This window comes from Corapipo altera, unplaced genomic scaffold (genome assembly GCF_003945725.1).
Source record: "Corapipo altera isolate COAL_440 unplaced genomic scaffold, ASM394572v1 46, whole genome shotgun sequence".
NCBI classification, from domain to species: Eukaryota; Metazoa; Chordata; class Aves; order Passeriformes; family Pipridae; genus Corapipo; species Corapipo altera.
Window position 1 is genome coordinate 3,102,975 of NW_020884883.1, and position 23,328 is coordinate 3,126,302.

The 23,328-nt window shown below is 38.0% G+C and overlaps 1 protein-coding gene across 12 annotated transcripts in view; it reads right to left on the reverse strand.

The window, feature by feature from the left end:
* DLGAP2 (DLG associated protein 2) overlaps nt 1-23,328 on the reverse strand; it is a 399,013-nt gene that overhangs the window by 303,141 nt on the left and 72,544 nt on the right. Inside the window, exon 1 of one of the 12 annotated variants that reach the window (XM_027640972.1) lies at nt 3,782-3,950. The exons of 10 other annotated variants lie outside the window; for them this stretch is intronic. In XM_027640972.1, coding sequence (XP_027496773.1) covers nt 3,782-3,839 — 58 coding nt within the window. In that variant the 5' untranslated portion in view covers nt 3,840-3,950. Of the gene's footprint in view, nt 1-3,781; nt 3,951-23,328 lie in introns of those variants that run through there. One more of the 12 variants, XM_027640967.1, reaches the window with a different exon arrangement.

A 23,328-nucleotide genomic window follows, 5' to 3' on the forward strand; every position in this document is an offset into this window, starting at 1 on the left:
TACGTGTGACATTTGCTTTGAACAATGTGCAAAAAAGCATCTGAATGTGCAAGAATGAGAAGAAAAATATAGTGAAGATTGAATACTTCCACATTGGATTGTGGAAGACAGAGGTTGGGGATTTTTTGTTTGGTTGGTTTTTTGTTTTCCTGGAGCACCTCAGAAGTAAGAGCATAGCAAGAAATTATGCTTTTCTTTTTCCAATCTACTCAACATTTAAAAATTTCTACTTTAGGTGAAGTGTCATCTACTGGACTTTCTGCATGGTAGACATGGGCAGCAAGTACTGGAGCCATCCTCTGGCAGTCTGGATCACTTTCTAACAGGAAAAGGGTTTGCCTTCAGTCCTGTTTTATGCCTTCATGGACATTTATCTATTTTCTAGACCTAGTGACAATGGAGGAATACATACTGCATTGAAAGAGCAAAAATTAGCCATCTAGCGATGCTTAATGCAAGGGACAGACCCCACACTGATGGCACAACCTGGGATAAGGGAAAGGGATAAAATTTGGCAAAACCAAATATCATGCAGTGATAAAGCCTTTAGTATTATTATTTAGTATTTTATTTTCAGTTACCAGCAGAACTGTTGGCAAAACTCAAGTCAAAGAGTCCTTAAATGGCAGACAACATTTTGTTTCCATTCAACCTGATCAAGCTGCAGCTGGGTGAATACTGGAGTGAACAGTGAACTAATGCTGAAGCATTACAAGACTTGCCCCATGTAAGTCAGAGGGATCGCCTGCCTAGACAGGTCAGAGGGTATACCAAGGCTCATAGTACCACGGGATAGAAGACTGCCTTTGTTGTTTATTCCTCCAGCTTGCTATTAGTTGGCTAGATTCAATCTATTTGCACATTTGGATAAGCCCTCAAGTAAGCAGTATCAAAGGTAGTTTTTCTTGCTGAAGTGCTGCCATGCGTAGATTTATTAATGCCAGCCTGAATTTCTTCATGGCACTCTACGTCTTACATCTGTTGTGAAGTGAAGCTGATGCAACACACCTGGTAAATGATGTACTAATGCCAACACATCAACTCCTATGGATTGTAGCTAGTTTCTAAGTAAATGGCTAATTTTTACATATGGCATTTTTAGCAATCTGGATTATTCCCCTACTTCTATTCTGTTGCGCTAATGATAAGCAAAGGCACCTGACGTTAAGAAAATACCCAAACCAGGTAGTTTTCTCTGTTTCTATATAGAATCTCTTTTAAACATTCATTTTCCTTCTAGTCCCATACAAAACTAATCTGTATCAGTTTAAAAGGGTTCCCTTACTGTTCAAAATATCCAAAGAAGAGAAAGGACAAGAACACATACCAGGTAGTGGGAAGAATATAATTAAAATTACTTTCTTGGTTGGATAATTTTGTCTGGTGATGGAGTTATGATTAAATAGCCATACTAATTATTTATTTAAGACTGTTTAAAATACAGACCATGGTTTCCAAATGCCTGAGGAAAATGCTTTCCATTAATCTATACAGAACAAAATAAAGACTGCTAGAGTCATCAGCTGCCCAGTCTCTTCTTAAACGTAATTTCTATGTTCTCTTTATTTCTGTTTAATCACCTCAAGGCTGACAATTGCACAGGTGTCTTGGGATGCCAAATTCTCATTCACTTTCATAGGTGCCCAAGGCCTTTTGGATGTCCAAAGAAATTCTGACAGAGTATATGACTAATGTAGTGGCAGCCCTGCTGCCTTCAGGAGTCTGCAACTGCAGCTGCTGCCTGCCTGCCTGCCAGGCTGTGCTCTCACTCCCCTTGCTCTTCAGCTCTCCCAGAGAGCTCTCCCTGCCTGTTCCTCACAGCTCCTGTTGCTCAGCCATGTTCCAGTTCACCTCAGTCCCACCACTGCATCCCCTAAACAACTGTGGTTTCTTCTCTCCCAAGTCTCCTCTCCTACAAAAGACTGCAGTTCCTAATATCTGGCTTCATGAACAATTCAGAAGATTTCTGAAAGTAGTGTCAAGCTCATTTCTCTAGCAGGTAGGATCAGTCCTGATCCCATGAAGTCTGGTAGCAGCTTCTGGTTAATTCACTGGCTATAGTGTCTAAGCAGAATTAGGCCATTTGATGCTAAATTCTCAGGATATGTCTGAATAAAAATAGTACAAATACTGTGGCATTCAAGCTCTTCATCCATAATATATTCATCTTGAAGTGCACAGCTGCCATGCATACATTTATGTAACTGCTATCTGTAGAAATATTTAAGCATTCAGTTCAACTCTGAAAAATATATTTAGAAAAGTTAAGGAAGGCTAAATGGTGAGCATAAGCAAGGAAGATAGTTATTAGACATACATATCTTCAGAAGGCAGCAAACTGCTAACATTTTCACCTGAAACACTGAGGATGTATAGCATAGCTAGAAAATGTACAGTGAGGAACAAGGATGACCAGACATATGGAGTAGAGAGGAATTTAAGCAGACCACAAGTTTTGGGCCAATAAGTAGACAGCTTAAGGTGGCAAAGATAAGCATTCACTTTTCACAGTAGAAACACTTCAGGCAATCCATAAAATCCTCAAACAGGAGGCTTAAAACAAAGACAATGTCATTAACTTACAGAACCTATTTCTATAATGTTTTTGAAATCAATAATGTAAACAGGTTAAAAAATAAGACTGGATAAAATCATGAACAACTGAGACATCAGAAGCTTTTAAACACAGTATGACCTCCAACCTGAGAGGACCAGACAGCAGAAACTGGATATGGATGAGACAGGAAGGTGGCAGCATTCCCTACAAACCTCATCTCCCGTATTGTTCTTGACCATCAACTACTGACAGCTTTGCTCTCTCCTATTTCGGCAGCTGTCGCATGCTTGCCCTACCCTGTTTCCAATCTTCAAAGATAAAAATGCTGCAAGTAACCTGGTCTATATATGCAGTAAGTGCTGAGGGCTACAGGTACATCTCTGCCTCCTGCTCTGCTCAGCTGATATAGCTATGCAGAACCATCCTATACCTTCCTCTACTTTTTCCAGATTTCTGCTCCCTTTCTTTCAAGACTCATCTGTGACAAAGCCTTTAGTATCACATGGTGTTACAACACAAGCACAATCATATTAATCACCAATATTTTTATTCTGTTGCATCTCTGGCAGGCTTTTGGCAGTATAGCAACAAATATCCCAGTAATAAATGAGCTTTTAAGTGTACCAGGCTTTACTATTCAGCAGTGGTATGTGGTCTCTCATTAAAACTTAACTTATATAACCCCTGCATAGCCAGCACACCAAATAGCAGTAACAGCAACGACACTAAGAAACAATGCAAGACACTGCTCTGACCTCAAGTTAAGAACACAGGTCAACTGTCTTCCTAACTATGCCAAAATCTATTACTTCAACAGCTCTTTTCCTAAGCTACACCAACACACTACTGAATTGCAGTGAGGTGGGTAAGTAGGAGCACCATGCCCATTAAATCTCCATAAACAATTAACTTTTGCAGCTTAGCTCTACCCCAAAACAACCTGCCTGCTGCCATGGGATGTTGCTTCACTTCATGTAGGTCATTTGTGAGGTAATAGACAGTTTCAAGCAGCAGTAGCAGAAAAGTAGCAAAATCTCAGCACAACAAATCCTTTGATAGGTTTAATAAAAATATAGATCAAGTTTATTGCAGAAGAAACTGGGGAAAAAAAAGCAATCACCTCACTTTAATGTATTTCAAATGTTTTTAAAGTATACCGAATTTTACTGCTAAAAATACCCCAACAAAACATACATTCAATGTAAAAAAATGCCTTAAACTTACCTCTTAGTTTACACTGATTTAATATATTTTTTCTTCTACTTTTCAACTTTCCTTGCATCTTGGGAATATAGTGGTTTTCTCCACCCGTTTCCTTCCTCTCACCTCCTCCCCCTCCAATCTGGCCTCCTTTCCTTCCTTGGAGGTTTTTAAGCTTTAATTTGAGAGTGTAAAGCTGAAAAATATTTGATACAATTTTGTTTTTTAATTAGAGAATTGAGCTCCTCACCATGGTTGAAGCATTTCTGGGAACAGCACCAAAAAGCTGGAAGCTACCGCACTGAGTAGCCCCAGCATCTCTCTTAAAATCATCATTCATTTATTTTTCCCAGACAACTAATGTTCCAGCATTTTACTTACAGACATGACAGCAGTTTAGGAAACTAAGGCTAGAAATGAGTCCGAGTCTCTTTGTTCGATTTTGGAACGTGAAAACTAGATTCCCAAATTCCAGCGTGGGCCCATCTCCAGCTGGAACAGGAACAAGACTCACCAAGTGGGATTTGACAATGTATGAGCTGAGGTTTGAGTTAGTCACATTTTAAATGAGCTCAGAAGGGCATTGATGATTATATGTTCCAACTGGAGGAGGTAGTTGTCAGTCTGCCTGCAGCGTGCATGTCACCACTCCGGGGAAGGGGAAATATTTTAGATCTTGTGTGGGATTGGGCGTGCTGAATGGAGCACTTAGGAAGTCTCCTCTCCTGTAATTTGGATATTGTTGGGGATGGGGAAAAAAAGGTATAGGTTAGATCTAACAATATAGAACTCTGCAACATGCATTCACACTGAGCACTGTTGAAGAGACTTGGCATTTCTATATGCGAGTGGAAGCCTACGGCCTGTTTTAGGTTTCCATCAGTTGGCACTAGGTTGTGCTTTACAGCCTGTTTGCATATAATTTTTAATTCTTGATTTAGTATAGTTAGAGTTTGCTTTCAAATAATAAGGAACATTGAATTTGTGGGAATGCTAAATAAGTCATATTTTCTCTAAATGCTTACACGTATTTCAGGTATGTGGATTACAGTAGTCTTCCTCTTCATTCCCTGTTTGCTCAGTCATTACATTTCAGTTTTTCCTCTTAAATTTCCTCTGCTTGAAGAACAGTAAATTGCTCCTACAATTCACTCACTTGTGTAAAACTCAGCAATTACTTGTTTACTCTTTTACACAATCTATCTACACATTCTTTCAAAGACAGTATTGCCCTTTTAGGTATTATACTGGCTACAAACTGGACCTTTCTCAACCAGAAAATAAAATGTTTTAGTGCAATTTAACGTATATATTTCTGTATATTTATTTAATATGTATCAGCCATAAAAAACCAGTTCTGAACTAATTTATCCCAGATGCATTATCCTCTCACTTTTGTCAATCTGAATATGACATATTGATAACTCCTCTTGCTCATGTTTCTAATCTCAAAGCATCTCATATTTTCTGTTTCCTGCTGTTTACATCATCTGCTGACTTCATTAACATGCTGTTCACTTGCTTTCTTTAATACTATTAATGAAACTATTAAATAAGGCTGAAACAGAGAGCAATCATTATAGCAGTTTACCGGACAAGTGGAATGGGCATCAGCCAAGGTTTCTGCAGCAAGGCCTAAAAGCCCATCTTCAAAATCATTCCTTTTAATTGGTTTTGCTAAGTTATTATTTGTTCAATTGACTGATATATAATTGTGGCACTACCAGAAAACCATTTGGGAGACCTTGGCATACAAAATCTGACTGCTTTATGTACTTGCTCTTCTTTAAACCAAACCTACTGTAAAGTTTGGATTTGCTTCAGAATAGGTTTTAAACTATTTACTACAGTTCTCTTTTTTATTTCCCTCTTCTTACTCACTACTTCATACTATAGTTTACTCTTACGGATTTGAGATACTTGAATTAACTCCATGCAATTGTTAAAGCAATTAACTTGCTTTAAAGCTGTGCAGAAGGGTATGTGATAACAAACAAATAACATTAAATAAAAGATAATATTATTTACTTATACACACATAATGTGAATATATATATATGAATGTACCGCAGACACAAAAAAATTCAAAATACACTTCCAGCAAAACTAAGGGAATCACAAGAGGTGTCTAACCATTAGACATCAAAAAAACATAAACAGAGAAGAAAAAGACCTATTTTACCTATATAGTTACTGGTGACCTGCAAACACACTAACTGAGAATAAATTAGGCTAGAAGTGAGAAGGATATAACAACCATCAGGAATGTGAGCCTTCAGATAAGTCTTTCAGTACACGTAGCCAAGGCAACGAACCTTCTATCTTTAATACAAAGCTGTACTGGTTTGCAGAAGGAGTTGTCAAGTGGTTGCTTGAAAAGGCAGCACACCCATCCCTGATCTCAGACATGCCTGGCCCTATCTGCCTTCCAGCTCTGCAAGCACAACAGTGAATACCAACGATTCTTAACTCCTAATTTTATCTTTGAAAATACTGATTCATATTTGCTTCATACTGAAAGTCTGGAATAAATACTGCATGTTTTTCATGAACCTAAACTGCCTTATAAAATCTAAAAATAAGAAAATTAAATTATTATTCTTCATTACTAAGAAGACACTAGCAGCTGAATTTTTAAGTGTCAAAATTCCGCCCTCTAAAAAATTAATTATCAATAAATACAAAAGGGGGAAAGCTTTGCAAACAAAGGCACTCCTGAAGACAGTGGACTTTAGCACTGACCAAGGTCTTTGATGAAAAGCTCAAGTTCATTACATACAGCAGATACATTGGGGTCTGCTGCCTCCCCAGTTATACCAACACAGACCTAGGAAGAACAGATATAATCCAGATCAAAAGAAAATACCCTTGCTATTTGTTTTTCTTTCAGGGCCGCAAAGCATGGAAATCTCTCATAGCTTAGAAAAAGTGAAAAATATTCAAATTTAGGTCCCCAGAACTATTTTGGATCTGAGAAGTGTCAGAGCTGAGAGCAAAGGACAATCGGACATTTTTGTACTCATAATATTTTGGATATATAGGTCACTTTGTTCTGAGGTTTTCATCTCAGAAAACACTTCCAGACATTCAAAAATTTCAGCAGATATCTTTCAATACATTAAAAACTTATATCAATTAAAAAGGATATCAAAAGTTTTGCTCATGGATATATATGAGATTTCATGGAATGAAGCATTCTTGATCCCCCTTGGAGCATTCTCCTCTAAGTTTTTAACTCTTATCAGTGGAAGAAGGAGCTTCAGTGAAAGAACCTATTTAACCTTTATACTGTATTATTTACATAGAGTACTCAAAGAAAAGTAACAGGGCTGTTACCCTAGCTATGATCTTTTTTATATGGCTGAATAGTTCTTGGCCTCTTGAAAGCCTCAATTCATTGTTTTCATCAGCCTATCATCATAATGATACAAAGAAAAGTCACAGTAATTATAGAGCAGTCTTCATAAGAGCTATATTTAATAAGTTATGTTCATCCCTGTTCCAACTCCACTAGCTTCTGTCAAAAGCAAGGATATATTTAACCGTTTTGTGCTAGCTTGCACAGCTACAATTATTATCCTTGAGAAAGCAGTAATATTTTAGTCCTTTTAGAGGTTAAACCTTATTGTCCGTCTGTTAACAAAAAATACTGAATAGTTCAAATAAATTGAGAGTGCAATAAATGTTCATAGACTTCAAACTAAGCATTCTTTCTGAAATCCTGCATAAAAATCTTAATTGTATTTTCCACTTTTTGGTTTGACAACAAAAATGGTCACAAAATGCAAAAATACATATATCTGTATGTATGCATGCATTAGCATAAATACAAACATATTGACAAGAAATACTAGTCAGGGGTGTATCATCAAAACTATTTATTTTTAATCGAATTACTAGTTGCTTAAGTAGAATTAAGAACTACTATTAACTTCAGAAGTCCATAAGTAGTTAAAAAATATGGAAGACTGAAAAATATTCTTTGCCTAGAGGAGACCACAATGAACATATGAGACAGCAAGAGGAGACACTCTGCTGTGTAGCACAAAGAAAAAATGAGAAAAAAAGTTGCTCAGGATACATCTCAGCACATAAATTGAGCATCAGATGTAATCTGTTGCCATCACTGGGTGGTTTACATAAACATTTATCTGTTATGAGGCCTCTGCAAATGCTATTTTGAATTGTTACTGGAAATCTATTTCAGTATCATATGAGCTAATAATAAAAAAAAAAACTCAGGGCACCAGCACAGCCTTATTCAATTTTACTTGTTGAATTTAACTGGGGGAAAATAATTTAGACTACCTTGCAGGAAGAAAAGGCTTAAAAGGGCTCACTAACAGTGGCATACAACTTCCAGTCTGGCACCATTTCACTCTCACTGGTTCCTGAAAATTAAAAATACTGTTTACTTCATAGTACATTTAAAATTAATAAACAAAGTAATTTACATAGCTTCTTTCTTATGCTGTTTGCTAACATAGTGTGTTCTGCCACACAAGTGTTTACTTCCCACTGTCCTGAAGGGGAAGCCTTGTGCTCACAGGGGAAGAACAATATGGCTCAGAGAATTAGATTACAGAATCATCCTGCAATAATTCACCATTCGGGGTGGAAGAGATAAGAGGCGAAATTTCACATAAAGTTACGGGGGGGGCCAGAAAATGGGGCCAAACAATAACTCAGATAACATTAAGGGCATAGAGTCCCAAGAACACGACATGTTTTAAATCCATGCCAGAACTCCACATATCCCTCCTATTTTTAAAAAGCATGAAGTATCATAAAATCCTCCCATCTCATCTACTGCATAAAAGATATCTATCTTCCCACACTGCCATTCTAGTATTATAAGCCTCAATATACAATGTGCTGTTCTCTAAATTAAAACTTTGAAAGCATACATTGTGCTTATAGGCTGGCTCACAGTCACAGGGATCATATGTGTTTGTGCATGTATATGTGAGTGCATGAGACCAGGGTACCGAACCTATTGATTAATTTCTAATTAAAAGAGAAGAGAGTGAAGCACTGGGAAAATTCTGAAGAAACCTTGTATGCAGAAGAATGCAAGCAGCAGTTCATTGGTGTCTCCATAGAAACAAGACATATTGGAGGGTGTAAGACACTGTCAGAGGACTAAAAAATTTCAGCTTCAGCAGAAAACAGAAAAGCACCTGAGGGATTTTTTTAACCAGGAAAACAAAATTAATTATTCATTTCCCATATAGGAAGCATCCGGTTTTTTAGATGAATTACTTAACATACAACAGGATTAATTTACGGGCTGGCTAATCCTATGATTTTCTAATCCATAAAATCTGTAGAAAACACATTGTTACACTTCTAACTATAATACCAAAGAGTAGGTATACAAATAAGTAGGGTGTCAATGAATAATTGAAAGCTCTATTCAATGTGCTGTTAGTTCTTGGTACCATTTTCACACTTGCTTAGGACATAGTGCTTATGCATTCATATGAATGTTGGCTCATATGCAGAACTGCATTTTGGCCTGTGCAAAATGTGTCCCCAGGAGAATTAAAGGCAATTGGGAGACTTAGCTTCAATAAGACACTGCTCTAAACCTGCTCAGCATCCCTCCCACATCAAATGAACAGAGACTCACAGCATGCAGCTGCAGCAACTATTTTTAAGAAGTTGAACCCACACACAGGATGGATTAAAAAAGCCTCGTCTCCATATGCCAGACCTGAAGCTATAGGCAGAGGGTTTTTTCATATGTGACCAAGAGACCTGTGCCAGCTGGTAGCTTCACAGGATAGGTTGCTGTTCCCCAATTTTCTGCCCTGAACTGGCTACTGAAGCCTCAGGGACAGTATGCCCACAAGAACTGACCTCAGACCTGTCAGTTCTTCTCCAAAAGACAGATATTCCTTATCCATGGAGCTCCCCAGTGCTGGAGATAACTCTATCTCCTTTTCTACTGAAATAAAAATGCTGGGGAAATTATTAGTTTTCAGTTTCCCCATCAAGTTGTTTCTGGTCCATTTCCACAAAAGAGCAGATAGTCTGTCATGCTGCCTTCATGGCCGAGGGTACAGACTAGGTATGTACATTCCTGCTTGGGAACTAAAGTTGAGAGCTGCTGTTAACTTTTGGCTATAGGTCCTCGCAGTTTTAGGAGCCTCTCTGAGGGCTGAATTAAGATAGTGCATGTCAGACACCAAAAGAGAAAAAGTCTTTCAGAATAATCAGGTGACATCGCATGCCATGATGCCATAATGATGTCCAACCCTTCCACAAGTAGCCACTTTAAGGAAGACAAGGATTAAGAAAATGGATGAAAACTATGAGACTTCCCAGCTGCAAACAAGAATTAATGGCTCTAAAAAGATGTATCAGTGAGTGGGAAGCAAAGAGGAAGTTCAAGTGAAAAGAGTTATTCTGGGGCTTTTTAGCATGCATGTCACACATAACCAAGTTCTGTACAGAGCACCCATGTTAGTAAAAATATTCAGAAGACATACTGTAGACTAAGTATTATGCATATTTTTTTATCAGTTATGACCTTCATAATAAGTATGTAAGCATTAGAGCTCTGCCAGAGGATACTCTGGATCTCACAGACTTGCGTCAAGATGCATCTAAGATTAGAGACAATCCTTTAATTAACAAAGCATGTCATCTTCCAGTCAATTGTCAAATTGATACAAAACAGAAGAATGGCACTAAGAGTGATTATTACTTGTTTATGTCCAGCTGTGCTTTTTAGCATATGTGAAAAGATGGAAATTCAGAGAAGTGTGAACTGATATGCACTCATTTACACTAAAGGTTCTCTAATCTGTGCAGCAGAACTGAAAGCAGTGTACACTGTGATCATGTATTACTGCAGTTCTAAACTAAATTAGATGGAATGGTGTTGACATATTTCAGGAGAAAATTAGTTATAGCATACTTACTAAAGTCTTTATTATCCGTGAAGCATGCTTGACACTGACACTTATTTTTACTAAGTATGATACTTTATAGGAGGCTATCCAAACCGTCTGACTAAATGCTTTATTCTATCAGAGTTTATAGGGGCATTCTTTGACATTAGAACTATTGCATAAAAAGTACATATCTGTATTGTGTAATGCTGGAACTTCATCATGATTTTGACATTAGAAGCATACACTGAGTTTGCAGTAATACTCAATGTGCTATGCTTACTTGCATGTATGCAGATTTCTTGCACACTGGACAAACCAGAAGAGACCCATCCATACACTCACTAACTCAGCTAAGAGGCAAATCTATTCTCAGACCTAAATGGTTCAGGTCTATGTAGCAAACTTCAATGATCAAAATAAGTTGGTTGGTCCCAGGACTATGTTAGACATATTGCAGCAGGGTCACAGATGAATTTTCCTAATTGCAATTCTAGGAACAGTGAGATCAAAGATTTCTGCCACATCTTCTGTTCCCACAGATGCACACAGATCCATATTTTACAGAGATTCAATTTCTTTGGGTAGCCAAGGCTGCCTGAGTCAGCATAGGATATATAAAGTTTTAGCACAATTACTAGAGAAAACATATTGGCCATGCCGTCCTTCATAGAATTTTGTCACACACAGTTATCAGATGTGGGGAAAAAATCATGAATAACTTTTATGAAAGACTGAAGAATACTACAGTGTGTCCATCACTCAGGTCAGTGGTTACGGTGTAGTGCAAGACTGATGAATAATGGCTTTAATTTCATGCTTTGCCAAAGGGCTCTTAAGGGACGTGAGGGAAGTGACAGAGCCTCTGTTTAATTCTCAAAATAAGGATAATGATATTTCCTCGCTTCAGAGATGTGCTTGGATGAAGGCTCAGGCAGGTTGCTGTAGTGTGCAACAGGTTCACATTAGGTTGTTCCTATATATATGTATACATATACATAGATACACATATATGTGCACATATTTTCATCAATGGATAACATCAAGAACTCAGTGAGTTTAGATAAACATTGCAAGTTCACGAGCTTTCCTAAAATTTTCAGGCAACACTTTTTACTTAGAAAGAGAGATGATTTTGTAAATATAAAAGATTTACAATATATTTCTTAAACCCATCCAGGACAACATAGTGCAATATTCTTCCTTCAGTTATTTTACCACTTTGGCATATAACATATTGATTGTCACCATATTTAAGTGACTTTGTTTGTGGGTTTGCATTTTGTTCAAAGCTGCTTTGAACAACTTTACTACTTTCCATAATTAAAAAAAAATAAAGCAGAAAAGGAACACATTAATTTTCCTGCCAGAGTTGCATTTATCCCTAAGCACTTTAAGCAAGACACAGTGATGCACAATATGTTGCACAGTTATTCTGCCTGAGTAAAGCTCCTGATATTAAAGAATAACCATGCATCCAAGAGACAGTCAGCCTTAGGCACAGACAGATTGACACAGCGTGGTGCAACATTTTTGTCCAGAATCTGGAAATGCCTGCTTGTCAAACTTTGGCAAGAGTAAGTCTGCACCATGTGCATCTCCTTGTAAGTTTAATTGTCTGTATACAAGCTATTAGTCTACCTTCAGGAGTTACTTTTGTTAACATCTTCCTCCTTCATTTGCAGTATTCTGACTAAATGAATATTACTACATCAAATAAATGAAAGGCAATCCATGGTAGTTTCAGGCTTTTGACCAAGCCTGAAGCCAGAGCTAATGAATAAGATCAGTCAATTTATCCGTCAATAAATAAGTGTTTGGCTCTAAATCAGTACTGCCATTCCACATGCAGAATTGCTTAAGGCAGAGGTTCTTTTAGCATGGACCACAGCTCTCCAAAATCTTGATCTCCTGCCATCACTGCACCACAGTGCAGGCCTTCTTCACTTGTATTCTTCATTATTATCTCTTCACACTAGTAAATATTGGAGCTATGCTTGATGAAAAGGGATATTTTAAAAAAACTTATAAAAAGTCATACTAAGAAACAGGGATCAGTCCCACTGAAACTGCACAACAGATCTGCAGCAAAATAAGAGATTTCTTAGAAGAATTTGTTAGTAGCAATAACTGAAAGAGTGCTACATAGATAAATCAAGATATGCACAAAGAAAAGGCATTTACTGAAAATAAGCACTATGTATTTTACATCTCCACCTTGCACTTCTGTGCCACAGCAGAATGAATCAGCGTGAATAACATGGTGATGGCTTCTTTAGAAGGCATATCTGTATGCCTGCTAAGAAGGATGAGCACACCGTACTGTGTCTGTATGAGTTTATTCAGATAGCTTAACTGTATTACAAGCTTACAGACTATATATATCACTTGCATTTGTTGTCCACATTACTGTCATCAGGATAGTCCCAAGATAGCAGAATTGCATTTTTTCTTGGTGTCTAACTTTTGGAATTATACAATTTTCTTGGATATTTATTTTGGGCCTGGTTTCATAAAAATCATAGTTTTAATAAGCCCACTGTTCATTTTCATTTATCTACAGGCTACATGAGGCTACATTTTCATGTATCTATAGGCTTTTGTGGATTTACACAGGTGTCACTGCCAGCAGATATCTGAAAAATGTGCAACTGCACAGTTCTACCATTGCCATGGGACCTTTTTGAAGACGTGAACCAATTTGTTCTCTGGGCATGCACTGTACAGGAAGGAACTCAGCACTGCTACAGAGTTTCGGTCAAAGTGACCTAGAACAAAATCTGCACCAATAGGTTGAGGAGCAACTCACATCCAAGGACACGGTCAAACCTCCACTTGCAAAGGAGGAGATGTCCTGCCTGGTGACCCCTTCAAAGGGGTTGCTCCTGGAGGATGAGATGCAGTGCAGTGCCATGAAAGCAGCCAGACTAGCTGCCTGCCAACAAGGCTTTTCTCCTCAATCTGAAAGGTGTTCCCCATGAGCAACAGGGGCTGGCCCCATCTCTAGCAGTAAGGGAAGAGTCTCATCCCCTCTTTGTAGGTTGAGATGAGGGTACAGAGACACACAGGCTGCTCTGACGCACATTTGCTCTGATTTTTGCTGTGCCGGATGCCATACAACTTCTAAAGTGCAATAAAATCTCCAAATGTGATAGAATAAAATCGATCAGGTTTTAATTAGAAGAAATTCTGGACAACTTTGAAATTTCACATTAAGGTGTTGTTTTTCAGGCAGGCCTACCCTACACTCCTTCTCTCTCGTGAGAAAAGGCAGGATGCCACTGCTGAAAAGCTTACATGATTGAATTTTCTTGTGCTTCTTCTATACACCACACCTACAACACATCCTAGGGCTCTGTAAACTGCTGCTCCATACTATGATAATATTATTATCAATATTAATATATTAACCTTAATACATTAAGAACTTTTGATTTAAAACATTTTTAAAGTAAAATACACCATACAGGATGCCAGTATCCAGGCACCAACAGTGGAGAGAGGCCGGAGCTTCCCAGTGTCAGACACAGATAATTCCAGCCAGCTCCAACCCACCCACCGCAGGGCATGGCTGAGCCAAGGTGGGAGTGCCTCGGGGAAAGTGTGTGCAAGAAAGGGCAAAAGCACTGAATAAAAGATTGTGAGGAAGAAATAAGTGAGACAAACCTGCAAAAAAAAAAAAAAAATCCCCAAACCAACCCTGTGAGCACCAAGGTGAGAGCAGAGAGAGAAGGAAGAGGTGCTCCAGGCACCAGAGCAGAGATTTCCCTGCAGCCCATGGAGAGGACCATGGTAGAGCAGTCTCCATGGTGGAGCAGCCACAGTGCAGCCTGTTAAGACCCCACAGATAAGCAAGTTTATCATGAAGGGCTGCAGATCATGGAAGGACTCACACATCAGAGAAAATGCTTGAGAAGAAGTAGTGGTAGAGAGCAGGTCTTATGGACGGACATGAATCCCCATTCCCCATTGCCTGGGTGGGGGAGGCCAAGAAGCCAGTGAAGGAGTGAAGTAGAGCCTGGGAAGAAGGAGAGGCCAGGAGGAAGGTGTTGCTTTCATTTCTCTTTATTTCTCACTATCCAAACCTTTTTTAATTGGCAATAAATTAAGTTAATTTCCCCAAGTTGAGTTGGTTTTGCCCATGTTGGCAATTGATAAGTGACTTCCTTGTCTTTATCTCATCCCAAAAACTGCTTCACCTGTTCACCTTATTTTCTACTTTGCCCTGCTGAGGAGAGGGAATGAGAGAGTGGTTGGATGTGAGTTTGCAGCTTGCTAATGTCAACCCATCACAATGACTGAAATACACAGTCTTCTGGAAACAAGGTCAGCATGACATCAAATATTTTGTTAATAGAAAGAACTGCTTTAAGTCATCAATACAAAAACAAATCACAGTTGTAGCAGTTTGTAATTATAGCTCAAATTACATTAGAGGTTACTAGTAGAATGTTTATCTATTTTTTACAACAATATTCAAAAGAATTATTAAATAGATTAGTGGAGAATACACTGCTCCTTGAAATTTCTTCAGGCTCTGGTCGATGTTATACAGCAAGATTTTGACACTAGTCTAGAGAAACGGATTCCAGCATTTTGCCTAGACAACTTTCTTTGGTATTGGAAGAGGCATGTTTAACACTGCAGCACATCAGTGGCAAGTGAAAGAACCCCATGAGCACAGTATGCGGCAAACAGGCCATTTTGTGTGAATAAGCAATTTAGTCCAAGTTAACACAGGGAAATCAAATCAGCTCGCCAGACTGAGGTTTAGTTACAGCGACGTAAACTTGGAATAAGTTAAACTAATGTCTTAGCAATTCAAAAGATAATCTGCTTTATATAAATGCTAAATCACTAACCCCTACATCAGACCAGATCTCAGGTTTTGTGAGATGATATATAAACATATTCTTATTAATCTATGTGAATCAATGTCATCTTGCTGAAAATAAGGATCTTTCACCTCTCAATTAAGATTTATGCTTACTTCTTGGATGAGGAGCTTACTTTTTTTTTCCTCCCTCAACAGCATTTGCTACTAATATCTTATTACCACAATAGATCTGTCCAATATCTTTTATTTTTGCAATATACTAAGCTCTTCTTTTCATTTAATGTTGCCATTACCAGTGAAACACCACTTTTTGTTTTATTCTTGTTTTAACAGAGAGAAAAGAAAGCTATAAAAAAGTCTTCAGAAAAAGAAGTCTCCAGCTGATGCAAGATTGCTATAATTCTGATTTGTCTAGGTCCCTTTTGACGCATAAAATGTGTGAGGAAACCAAGTCAATTCTAGAGCATGTATTTTAAAACTTTCATTGAGCATCATTTATGTTGAGTGTAACCTGGTTTTCAACTTTTGAAGAAAAGCTAAAAGATTCTCCTGGCCTCTTAGTTTTACCCCATAATCTCATGAATATAATTTTTAATAGATACTTTTCATAAGGCAGTAGGAGCCAAGGCTGGAGCTTTAGGTGGCAATGTGTTGAGCAGAAAGAAACACATTTATGTCTTCTAGGTGGACATCCAATCTAGGTGGAGTAATTTTACATCCAATTTTGCCCACTAGTAAATAACCCATTGACTTGGGGTATTTATATTACTGATACTATATACTACTATAACCTTTTGCTAAAAAGGAAATGAAAATTACACAAATTTAATTTTGAAACCAACCTGTAAAACTTTTAGTTGGATGTCTGAATCTACTGATATTGTAGGCTTAGGAAAGGTCTGGTAGATCCCTTCTTCCCTTTACTTGGGTACATTTTTATTTTATTCCTCTCCTATTCTATACAACTTGTCTGTAAAAGTGTCCTTCATTTAAAGAGAACAGCTGCTAGCACAGTAATCACAGTGTCCCCTTCTGTGTTGGAAACAGTAGCTTGGAGTCCTGTTCTCAATTGTTATTTATCTGTTCATGACACATCACAGCTGTGTGAATAAGACCACTTAAATTTAACCATAAAAACATTATTTATTTTTTTTTAGAGGAATCTCTATTATTCAATGTCCAATGCTGTTTTGATCTGCTTGCAGATGTCAAGGTCTCTGAAAAAATTTCAAGTACATCAGGTCTGTCTGAATTCCCTTGGAGAAGGGGTACAGGTACCACACACACATGACCAGAAACTATGCAGTCCTCCAGCCTGAAATTCCATGGAAATCTCACATTTTCATAACCTACAGAACACCCCAAAATTGGATTCTTAATGGCATGCTACCTGGAAATTCAAATGTGGCCTCTTTTATTTTCAGAGTAACCCATTTGAACACAGATAGTTAAAATGACTTGTTATGACAATTTAACATGAGTGAAAACTCTAGAAAGGAAAAAAAAATTACTTCACCCTTGGGGGACAGGGAAATAATATTTGTATTGTATTCAGAAAATAGGCACTGCTATATGAAAAAAAATTATAGCAGTTGATCGCCTCATATCTGTTACTAGAATTTAAAACTGAAATCAGTAAAATAGAAATTGTGCCATTAAATTAGCATTGGAGCAATATTCTTTTGAAATACAATTTTAAACCTCTGAGTTCATTTCCAGGTCTCTGTGCTACTTGTGGATATGATTTCTCCTCTTTCCTTCTCATGCCCAATGCAGTAGGGCGCATGTGGCACCTTTCAGGCTAGTTGGCTTTCTCAATGCTTCAAAACTAAAATGAAACTAAGAGTAGAATGTGTTAAAGAGTTGCACTATGTTAAGTCAAGATCTTGATGAATGGCCAGTTCAGTAATAAGAGCCTTGTCTAGCGCAGCGGTCCTGTACCATGGCTGGGCTTTGCGAACGAAGATTTGGGAAGGGCTCACCCACATTTGTTACAAGCATGTTGGTGGCTAAAAAGGCCAATACGAGATAGACACGTCTGATTGCAAAAGGCACAGTAGAAGGTCCTGTACCACAAGAGAGAAAAAACCCCAGCAAGCTAGCCAGACTGTTTTTGAAGCCTCTTCAGATCAGGAAGTAGTAGAATGAAATATCTGCAAAATATTATAGTGTTTGCAATGTCAGAATCTGCTATAACTGAGCTATCTGGCAGTATCTCAGCACTGCTCTTCTGGCTCTCTAACAGAAAGTATGTGTCTCTGTACGTGTATGTGCGTTCATGTCTGTGTGTGCGTACGAACAAACGCCTGCCTGTGCTCGCACATTACAGCATTCCTGGGTGAGACCAGGTACAGGAGACATGAGATCCTAGGAGAACAAGAGAAATCAGAAGTGAATCTAAAGATTACATTATGATAAATATATATCTGTTCTTGCTTACTGAAGCATAGATGTATCAATAAACCCTCACACTCAGATCAGACACAAGGGGTTTAATACAAAGCAGTAAGTGTCTAGATAGGAAATCTAGGGAATTCTATCTGGGATGCATGAGAATGATAAGAAGCAGGCATTCATTACACAATAGGCACATAAGGGATCCACTAAAGTGTTACTACAACTAGCCTGGAAGGACACCAAACACCAAAGGCTGAGATGATGTGCCCAGTCCCAGGAAAAGGAGTTTCTTAGATTAGAAAGCATTTCCCTTTTCCTACAGGGGTTCATCCTAGAGCCCACTATAACCTAGAGGAAGCTCATACTCATTTTCATCTAGAGGGCACCCAAACTGTTACTAGTACTGCCTTCTTTATAAGGTAATGTTGCATTATGAGACACAATGATAGCATTGACATGAATATAGTAAGAACCATGAAGCTCCATGAAGGTCTGAACTGCACCAAAATTGATAGGATTTTAGGGCATGGCCATGGAACTACCTTCCTCTGGAGCCTGTGCAAGAAATCCAAAGAACACACAGAAGACCGCACAACTCTACTACATACTGTTGCTGACAACTGTCCTATACCATTCAATGTTTTGAAAAAATTTCTGTCTAAGTAGGTTTGCTGATAATGTTAGCTCACCATCCCAAACTTGGATTTTATCTCTTTCATCACCCTGCTGAACACATTTCGACATCTGCAGTGTGAACACTTAATGACAGGGGTTCACCTTTCCTTCGTGCTATAAAAGCAAGGTCTTACTTGAACAGTGCTTAGTTTCATAAAGTCCTCAGCCTTCATTTGCTTTATAGGTGCTGCTAAAATGGAAATTATACTGTTAAACAAAACATCCTGTTCTGCAGTAATATTGAATACCAATACTGTATCAAAATTGGTTGCAGGAATCTTGCAGATACTTCTCTCCTCACAAGAGGAGAACTTGTTATGAAATCAATCCATTTTAGGAATCCAGCCTTTAGATCAGGTAAACTTATCAAGCTGGTTAATATTTCTTTGGCTGTACATCTGATTTAAGAGGTTCTTACTGGAAGTTAGTCTTACTCGTAGTTCCAGATCTTTTCCTAGATCAACCTAACTATCATCTAGTGTGGCTTAAAATGGAACCGTGACATGGGACACACAAAGAAAATGGAACTACACACACAGACAAAAGAAAATAATTCATACAAAAGGCCTGTTCAGCTTGTCTCTGCATGTTTTTGAAATATAAAATCTTGTCAAAGTTGTGTTTTGGAGTGTGGCCACAGAAAGAGCAAAGTCAGCATAACCGAGTGCACTTCAGGCAGGGAGTGGGAAGGAAGAAGTGTCTGTGGGCAGGATGTGAACCTCTTCAGATGGATCTGCTAAAGGAATAATGAAATGGTGCCACAACTTAAGTTAAAATATGGGGGAGATAAATGCTTAGACGGCAGTTCAGAGCAATAGCACAAATTAATTGTCTAATTGTAAGGCATAATTTAAGCTTTTACTAAGTCTATGAAAATGTATATGGACTACATATTTATGAGGAAGATACCATTGACTCCATATAATCAATAAAATCGAGAGTCCCCATGACATTTAGCTATTTAGCCTGCCAATCTTTATGATACTACAGTATTATTCCTCTTGGTTTAAGATGTTTTCTCTTTTCAGCTGCTACTATGCCTGCACAAATGGGAAGCAGCCAAATGATTGCAGTGAGGAAACAATGAGGGTGAATAGATACAAAATGCTGTCAAACACACTAAGTGAACAGAAAAAATACGCCTTTAATTTCTTTAGTTTCTTTTAGTTCTTTCCTGCTGCTATCAGCAGTCAGGCAGGGGGAAGGGATATGAGAATAATTGTTCAAATGACAATATCCCACTTAAAGAGCCACTGATAAAATTTATAGGACTAAAAAAGCGTGAAAAAAAACTGGGATTAAAAAATAATTTCTGGAGAAATGTATAGAATAGCCTCTGAGTTTTGTGCACTTTCCTAGCCATGAAGCTGATGTGAATGGTGAGGGATGTGAAGTTTGGAGGAGTTTAACCCAGGCCTCATCTCTAAGAGTGGCAGCACAAAGAATAGCTTTCTAAGAATAAGCACCTCCTAGGTGCCTGATTCCCTCAAAAACAAGAACATCTGAACTGTGCCCACTTCTCAAAGCAATGCTGAGCTCACTTCCCACTCCAACCCCACAGTACAATTTCTGTAGGAGATGAAATAGCTCCGTTTGGGTTTCCTTGTCATTATGTGGAGGAGCAGCCACAGTGAGGGAGTGTCTGTGGATGTGTGCTGAAGTAACATCTGATCACCAACACCTGCTTTCCTTTTAGATCCTTGGCATTTGAAGTGCAGGACCGTAGCGGAGTCCTGGCAGAGGGTGCTACACGATCCTACAGGCAGGCAAGGCTGCTCCCTGGCAGCACAGCCTGTAGAGCACAGTACCTGGCTCCCCCAAGCCACACGCTCACCAGTCATGCCATAAATATTCCTGTGCTGCAGGAATATTTATTTCAACATGCCTGGCCTGCCCTTGCCCCTCCTCTCTCCAGGGGTAAAGTACACAAGATCTGGAAGTGCTCTTCCTCTTCGTGAACTGCTGCGAGATTTCTGCCCACAGGAACAGCACCTGGATCTGACAAGCAAAAAGCAGCCTGACATTTTCTGGCCTCTGTTATTAAATGGCGCATAGCCCTTATCATGATCCCGTTAAGCCAGTAAGTGTTTTGCCATCAGCTTCAGCAGAAGCATGTTCAGGCCCTAGATACCAAGGATTTGATGATGGCAGGTCACCTAGAAAATGTTGGTCTTGTATCAAATGTCAGATAGAGTGCTAAGAACTGGGGGGACAGACAACACATTACTATATAGATCAGCTAAAACTTGAACCGAATGACAAAGAATGCCTTTTCTCAGAGAGCATGGAAACACATGTTCCTTAAGTGATTTTTCTGCTTTGAATTTTTTTGCTCTATTTCTTTTGATGGGCAATGGTCACCTTTAAATCTTTTGACTCTGATATTGCAAGTAATTATTGCTACCACAAACACTGCAGTAGCATTTATTATTTGCCTATCATTTCTCTGAAGATGTTACTAGTAACTATGATGCAGTCTCACTCTCCTTCACTAAAAGAAATCACTGAATTATTATGTGGTTTTCTCTATATATCACTAAGTGCTCAACAGTGAGGGTTGTCTGACAGTAACAGACTTGTTACCCTATTTGTACCTTGGTAATGTACTCCTAAGAGGAATTAATAGCTTGCTAAGCAGAACTACTTTGCTACTTTCTGTTTGCTTTGCTGGCATTGACACTGTCCTGTACAATTTTCAGGCTTTAATATCAATTTTGCAAGTGCATCTGTCAAAGGCAATTAAATTCTATGACAGATATAATTCAAATTGGACCAATCCATGCAAATCTTTCTCTGTTGCGGGTATGAATATTTTATATTACATAACAAGAAACTAAAAGCAATTCACTTTAATTTAGCCATGGTGTCTTCAGCCAAGGATGTGTGGGTTTGTATGTACTCCAGCCCTTTGCACTGTCCTTGGGTAGAATTTTTAAAGTATATATGAAAAGAAAAAAAGTGTATTCCTTGTGGTATTCAGAGAAAATGAAGGTGGCATTTACAGACCTTGAGCTATACTAAACTCTTATGATTGAACAGAATTTTCTTTTTAAAATGAGTAAAAAAGCCAGCTAATTTCCCTTATTACTCTAGAATAATTCATTAGGATTTTTTTAAAATAGGAATGTGGATCCCATATTCTTTCCTTTGTGTGCACACTTAACTCCCTTTATATTCACATCAGAGACATCTATCTGGTCTCATTTGTACTACACTCGTGAAACTTGATTGTACAGAAGTCCAGTTATTTGTGATGTTCCCTCATGTACTCCAGCACAAATTCAAGCTTTTCTCCTCAAAACCAGAACCAAATTAATCAACTACATAAGCTTACTGCAATGACAAAGGTAAGAGCCTAAAATTAAGTAGAGAACTACAAAACATAGAAACCAAAAAGTTTTCAGAAAAATACAGCTGAGATTTCTAATACATTGGCAATAACAGAATGCCAAAAATAATAAGGAAAATCTACGGAGCATAACTAATATGATGTAATCTATGTTACAGAGTTCTATGACTCCTGGATATATAATTTAAAAACTTACTAGATAAAGCTCAAGTGGAACATCGTATGCTCTGTTCAATGGCCCTTTCTCCTTCTCTATATTTTTCAGTTAATTTAAGAACTGGATATACTGTTTTAAACATAATGGATATGTTGCTTTTATTTATATGCCCTGCAGTATGCTTATTGCTCCAATTATGCTGATTATATTTTCTATTAATTTTGAAGTATTTTATTATTTATGAAAAGCAGCTGCCAAATCTGCTTCCCTTTAGTGGGAAATTATAAGAGATGCAAAATTGGAAAAAAATATTAATGCCTTTTTTTACATAAAATTTCAAAATAGGTGGACTAATAAAAGCAGTGACTACACAGTAATTTCTTTATTTTTGTTCTCCAGAAGATGGACCCTGCAAACCGCTTGATATTTGAAATTTAATCAGCTAAGCTACATAACAGTTATATGTCTGAAACACAGAGCATGCAATTTGGCCTCTACACTCAGTATCTGCCACTTTCCTTCAGCTTTCGCTTAATATGCATAAATGAAATCTGTGAAAACGTCTTCATTTTTCTAGATCACTTTAAAAAGCATTTGCAGTGAAAAAGCTTCCATGAAGCATATTAAGTAGATCTCATTATGCAACTATTTGGACAAAATAGCCTTTATTCTGTGTTTTTTCTTGGAAAAGCAAAGGATAATGCCAGGCACAGTGCTGATGTTTAATATGCTCATGTGTTGGAAGTACCTTCACCTGCCTGCTAGCATTTTAAAATAGCATGTTTCATTCAAAAAATAATGCCAGTACTCACCAACTTTGCTAAACACACTGATTTTAAACACCTAGCAAAAGTGTTGTTTTACTGTTTTCATGTTTCAAAAGATACCTTTTAAAATTTACTGCACTGGGCACTACATGCTCAGGTTGGTCACTTGTTGCTAAATAAAAAGGATGTAGTCTGTCTCAAGTGACAGGAAAACATGACAGATATGGATTCACAGATACGATCAAATGCAAGAACTGATATTAATGCATGCCTGTAAAATAATCACGTTGGTACTACAGAAATGAAACCTTCAAACTTCTCCACAGAAATAAAAAAGCAACCGTAATTACAACTTGTGAATTGATGACAGCCAGCCTGAGCTTATTCTTATTTCATACAGATCCTGCTTTTTTTTCCTTTGTGGCTTTGTTCCTGCATAAACTTCTAAAGAGTGAGCTATTTTACCTGCACATCAGAAACCTATACTGGC